This window comes from Morone saxatilis, unplaced genomic scaffold (genome assembly GCF_004916995.1).
Source record: "Morone saxatilis isolate NCDOM2014 unplaced genomic scaffold, NCSU_SB_2.0 Contig24, whole genome shotgun sequence".
NCBI classification, from domain to species: domain Eukaryota; kingdom Metazoa; phylum Chordata; class Actinopteri; family Moronidae; genus Morone; species Morone saxatilis.
In genome coordinates this window covers 26,421,520-26,427,187 of record NW_023339807.1, presented here as the reverse complement: position 1 = coordinate 26,427,187, position 5,668 = coordinate 26,421,520, and the positions used below count along the sequence as shown (strand labels likewise).

At 41.5% G+C, this 5,668-nt stretch overlaps 2 protein-coding genes across 2 annotated transcripts in view; one reads left to right on the top strand and one right to left on the bottom strand.

Annotated features, from left to right (window-relative positions):
• The window catches only part of LOC118336473 (trace amine-associated receptor 9), a 4,093-nt gene extending 1,151 nt beyond the window's left edge, over positions 1–2,942 (top strand). Inside the window, exon 2 of the mRNA XM_035673139.1 lies at positions 1,594–2,942. Within this exon, the coding sequence (XP_035529032.1) occupies positions 1,629–2,663 (1,035 nt within the window). The 5' untranslated portion in view covers positions 1,594–1,628 and the 3' untranslated portion in view covers positions 2,664–2,942. The remainder of the gene's footprint in view (positions 1–1,593) is intronic.
• LOC118336472 overlaps positions 1–5,668 on the bottom strand; it is a 744,338-nt gene that overhangs the window by 230,992 nt on the left and 507,678 nt on the right. The gene's annotated exons all lie outside the window — the stretch shown is intronic.

Sequence of the window (5,668 nt, the reverse complement as noted above, 5' to 3'; positions counted from 1 at the left end):
ACGAGCACCAGCTGGGGTTTGTTTACTACTACAGCTGCTGTCCGGCCAGTGCTGGAGTAAATAGCATGCATCCATCATGCACAGGGGCTGTCTGGTCCTAACCCCTTTTCAACTGGAGGCATCTGCTACCAGCCAATGGGAGGCAGAGGAGGGCGGGGCCAATGCCATCACCATAGTAATTTTTGCAGCTGGCCTCACGTGCCAAGCTGTGTCAAACCAGTTCTGTTGACTCAAGCTGCTGATGTTGTTTCGTGACGTAGTGAGCAGCGCGGGAGGACAAACTACTTTTCTAACACAAAATTAAAACGTTGATTTTAAATTTCCCACTTAAAAGATCAGTGTGTAGGATTTAGTGGCATCTAGTGGTTAATGCTTCAGATGGCAGCTAACTGAACACTACTCGCGTCTGTATTTGACGACCAGGGACTGAGAACGGGCTGTGTGTAGTGAAGAAACTACGGTGGCTTCTAAATGTGCAAAAAAAACCGCGAAATTTAGAGCCAGTGTTAGGTTTGTCTGTACTGGGTTAATGTAGAAACATGGCAGTTTAACATGGCCCTACATAAAAGGCGACCCATGGTCCGACCCAAACAGCTCATTATAGGGCAGTAGTTTACAACCTGTGGGTTGGGACCCCGACTAGAGGTCACCCAAGCTTCACGGGGGATGCAAAACTTCTTGAATTTAAGGGGTGTAACAAAACTAAAAAATTTTGTATTCAATTATTTTACAGTTTAGAATATTATTTAAGCTCCAAACTATGAAGACCTGAACACAAGCTATATATAAGAGCCTTCACTCTCTGAAGTTAAAACAAAATAAGAGCTTAACAATGAGAAGAAAACAAAATAATTTTTCAAAAAAGAAGCCAAAAATGAGCCAGAACTCACCTCTGATCAATATTCACAGGAAATAATCTGCTCAAAATTAATCAAAATCACTTGTTTTACACAAACTTCCAGCAGTTATTGTGTTTATTATTTGGGCTCATTGTACAGTTTATCAGCTGTTCTCTGCTGGTATTGTTATACATTGATTGGTCGATTCTGTAGTCCGTCCGTCATTTACAATGCAAAAGTTCGGCGCTAATGCAGGAAGTGGGGGTTGAACTTTAGGCAGAATGTGGTTGTAACACAAACCGGATACGAAGTGTAACCCTGAGATTCCACTGGGCACGGCTTTATAATGTGGCACCTGCATCAATCTAACCAAGATTCTCTTTGCCGTTTCTGTGTCTGACTTCCTGCCAGTGCGATCTGCTCTGTGTTGCTTGGCTTGGGTCGCGACTTCTGCCAAAAATAGATCAGAAGCGTATTCTACGCAGAGCAGGTGGAATTGGTGGGTAAGGCCCATAGCTGGACGTTCAGACATTTTAGAACCACAGACTTATCTTATATATCTTTGACTTTCTATTGAAGAACCACTTATCTTCTAACATTTGTCGACCTTTTGCACTGATGATTCAACCAGCAGTTGGTCACCGAACATCGTCAATGCAAAAAATATATGGGAGTTTTATATCGGATCCATGAACTTCGCTTTTACACATTTTAATGGACCAGAACTTGACGTCTTTATCTTTTTTCATTTTAGGTCATGAAGTGAATGTTGCAGTGACAGTTTATCCAATGATTGAGGCCAGCACTCCGACCATGTTGGACAGAACTGAACCAGCACACTGCACCGTGTGCTGCTGTACGCTGGCCAACAAAATCCTCATGGTGCTCTTCATGGTGCTGCTCATCTTTGCCATCTTGTTTGGGAACTTGGTGACTCTGGCTGTGATTCTAGGGACTAAACACTTCCACACGCCGCAGGGCTACCTGAAGGCATCCCTCGCTGTGGCTGATCTGGCGGTGGGGATATTCGTGGTGCCGCTGTCTGTCTACGCCGAGGTCTATCTCATGGTGACCGACTCGGCACCAGAATGGACTTCATACAACTCGCAGTCAGTGAGTTTCCACCCGTGCAACGTCATCGGCCCCATCTTTGCCGGGTGCACCTTGGTCTCCATCACAACCATTTTTCTGCTGACGATCGAGAGGAGCATTGCTGTGTTGCGGCCGTTGCACAAGGATTCTGTGATTACACGCAAAAGGACCACGATCCTCATCGTCCTCTCCTGGGTGGGGAGTTTCTTCTTGGCGGTGTCCCCGATGATTTTCAGCAGTGAGATCGCTCTGGAGTACAACTCCTGCAGTAGGATGTGTAATTACGCTCTGGGGACCATCGGCGAGTTCCCCAGCCAGGCCTGGAACATCCTCCTCCTCTTCCCTGCGTTTGACTTCACCCTCCTGGGTGGAACTGTGGTCATTAACATCATCTCTCTGTCCAGCATCAGGCAGCACTCGAAGCGCAGGAAACACCTGGCGGAGAGCGAGTGCCAAAGCACCACCAAACCTACTTTCTCTGACATCAAAGCAGCCAAAACAATAGGGACTCTGACTGTGGCATTTACAGCATCATTCACCCCTATCGCTGTCTTCGTGGTCGGGAACGTTTTGGGGAACAAATGGTGCAACTTTTCCTTTTTTGCCTTCTGGATTTTGGCCACCAACAGTTGCTGGAATGTCATAATTTACAGTGTGAGGGATCAGAAGTTCAGACTTCGTGCACACAAGCTCCTCATGCCTTTCCAGAGAAAAAACACAACCAAAACCTAAATCATTCAGGGACCAAAGACTACAGTTGAACCTGAGCAGGACTGCATCATTTAGATGTTTGTTTGTCACACAAACTCTTTGTTCAACACATTGTGAGTCTCGTTAAGAGACGCGTCTGCATGTTTGGTTGATTGCTGTGGTGAAATGTTATTTTTTTTTAATATACATTACTAAGCATGGAAAGTTTTCAGATGTTGGATATTAAATGTCCCTCTTTGTGGGCATTTGTCTTGTTCTGTCTAACATTGTGATTACAGAAGCCTGTTTCAGTGGAATGGTTGTTTTACCTGAGTGTAACCAATTAAAACATGTTACAAACCAAATATGTTTTCTGATTCCACAGTGTTCACTGATAGACTGATACTTGAGCACACTAGACAATATTCTGCACTTATAACATATTAATTATTATAGCATAGACCAATATAATAATTCTTCCTTGATCTGCAGGAAGTAAATTATTTAATTGTAAAGTTGCATCTAATTAAATTTTCAACAATATTCCTTCATATTCATCAGATTATGTTGTAAAATCATTCTTCTTTGAAGTGGTGTCACACAGTGTCAACCACTCTTTTTATACATACACATATACACACAATGACAGAGTGACAGAAAAAGGGGAAAGAGATAGGGGGCATGACACACAGCAAAGGGCCACAGGTCGGAGTCGAACCCATGGCCACTGCAGAAAGGACTCAGCTTTGGTACCTGAGGTGCCAGCTCCACCAGGTGAGCTATCTTGGTCCCAAACCATTTTATTTTGAATAATTGTACTCAGTTACATTCCACTGTTGCCAGAGGACAAAATGGCCAGTTCAAGTATATGTTAGAAGCTGTTTTTTTTCTTAAATTGGTGAAAATTATCTGCTGTCTCTGCTGAGAAGCGAGGCTGAGGGAATACAAGTCAGAGGAGGCACTGAGGGCAGATGGGTAACAAACAGCAGATGCATCACTCCAAGGTGCCATACCAAATGAACCTCACAGAAAGACACCATAAAAAACATACAAAATTAAACAAACTACTAACTAACTAACTAAAATCTAGGGAAATTAAAATAATGAGTTACAGTTAATGCCATGTTCTGGCTTATATTTCTCAATAAATATCAGAAGTTTAAGTCCACACAACCCAGTCAGCCATAGGTTTGCATGCCTTCCAGGAACAGTTCTGACCAGAAAATACTTTTCCAGCTCCAGGATTCTCAGCTACTCTGTTCAGTTTAAGCAATTTCATGGATCTGTGAAGATCACCTTCTCAGCTTCCCTAAAAATAGCAGCAGTCATGGTCAATATAATGATTTTTTGCAGAATGACATTAAAACTCAAAATGTATCTGTAGTTCTGGATATATACATATTCCACCTCAAACCTTCCTCCCACTAATACACCTGTTTTTCCCTCCTCACCTGTCATCTTCTGCTAACCTAGTGCATCTCCTGGATCACAAAGCCCCACATACCACACTGAGGTTAAATACAGAGAAATAAAGACAAAAAACAAAACAAAAAGACACAAGTTTACACAGATACATCCACATACAACAAAACTCCTGGTTTCCTGCAGGTATTTTTCCTAAAGAAAATTCCCTGGAAATTGGACAACTGTTACGATCCAGCACGCTAAACATTACAGATAGATGGGCATCAAAGGGAATTTAGAAGATGGTATACCAAATGGCTGAAATTTAAAAATAAGTGGGTATACTCTGTATACCTGTGTATACTGTTTACTACACCATTGGTAGGAGGATGGATGGCTCAAACACAGGACTTTAATCCAGGAAACTGCTGTCTATCTGAACCCAAAAGTGAACAATTTCTTTGAAGTAAAATACGTAAGTTACATTAGGTATGATACAAAAGTTATATTTTATTCATGTACTTAAGTTACGTCAGATGTGTAACGTAAATTACAGTATGTTTCGGACTTATATTGGGCAGAGACGGTGTGACATTTTACGCATGAATCACAAAGTCCTTTGTTCGTATCCCATCACATGTATGTTTTGCTAATGCAACATACATAACGTAACTTACCTATATAACCTCAGTGACCTAAGATAATGTAATTATTTTGGTCTCAGGTTTTCCTAAACCTAACCCAACTTGACCAAACAGCAACTGTTCCACAACATTAACCACGCAAGCTTTATTTTGAAACTCTATCTGGACATTGCATATTACGCGTCATATTTTGAAAGTGCTGAAACTGCAATATTCTCAGTCCACATAAAGACAAGGGCTGCTGTAGAGTAGGTACATCACAATTATCTCAAAAAGAAAATGAAAGTAAAAAAACTAAAATTTTTAAAAATATTATTAAACTGTAAATAGGTCAGAATGCAAATTTCTTATTTGGGTCAAAAAATTATAAATTAACAAACAGTATCCGACAGTATATTTCAACCTGTGACGTCTTAACCATCAGGAAGAGTCCTATGAACTCATCAAACAGAAGAAAGAAAACATGAACAATTACTGTGAAATGTATCGCTTCCTGCCACGTATACATCGACACTGGTGAGTCACAGAGTGGAGGAATGAAAAGGAACAAAGACTGAACCAGTAAAAAGGAAGATAAAAAGCAAAGAGAGCCGGCAGCGTCACAGTCCTTGACTTTAATATCAACAAAGCTCATTGACTGAGACTGAACTGATTTCCGAGACAGAAAGAGGAAGAGAGAGCGAGGCAGATGGAGAGAACAGAGTGTCAGTCCAAAACAAAATCACAATTGGCCTTTTCCCACAGATAGAACGGCAGGTTTGTGGCCAATACCAAACATGACATTTGGTTGGACAGCTCAACTGGAAATAGAAATGTTCTGATGGCGAAAACGCCGTGGCCTGCATTGCTGTCCCTGTGGGGTTATAAATATCCAGTGAAAGGTCTCAACTAATACTGGAAGAGTTTCCATTTAGTTTTGTACAGATGTTCATGTTCCTCAGCAGATGAATCCTCTGACTTCAGATTAACATTTCCATTCATGAGAAGACAAAAATTTAA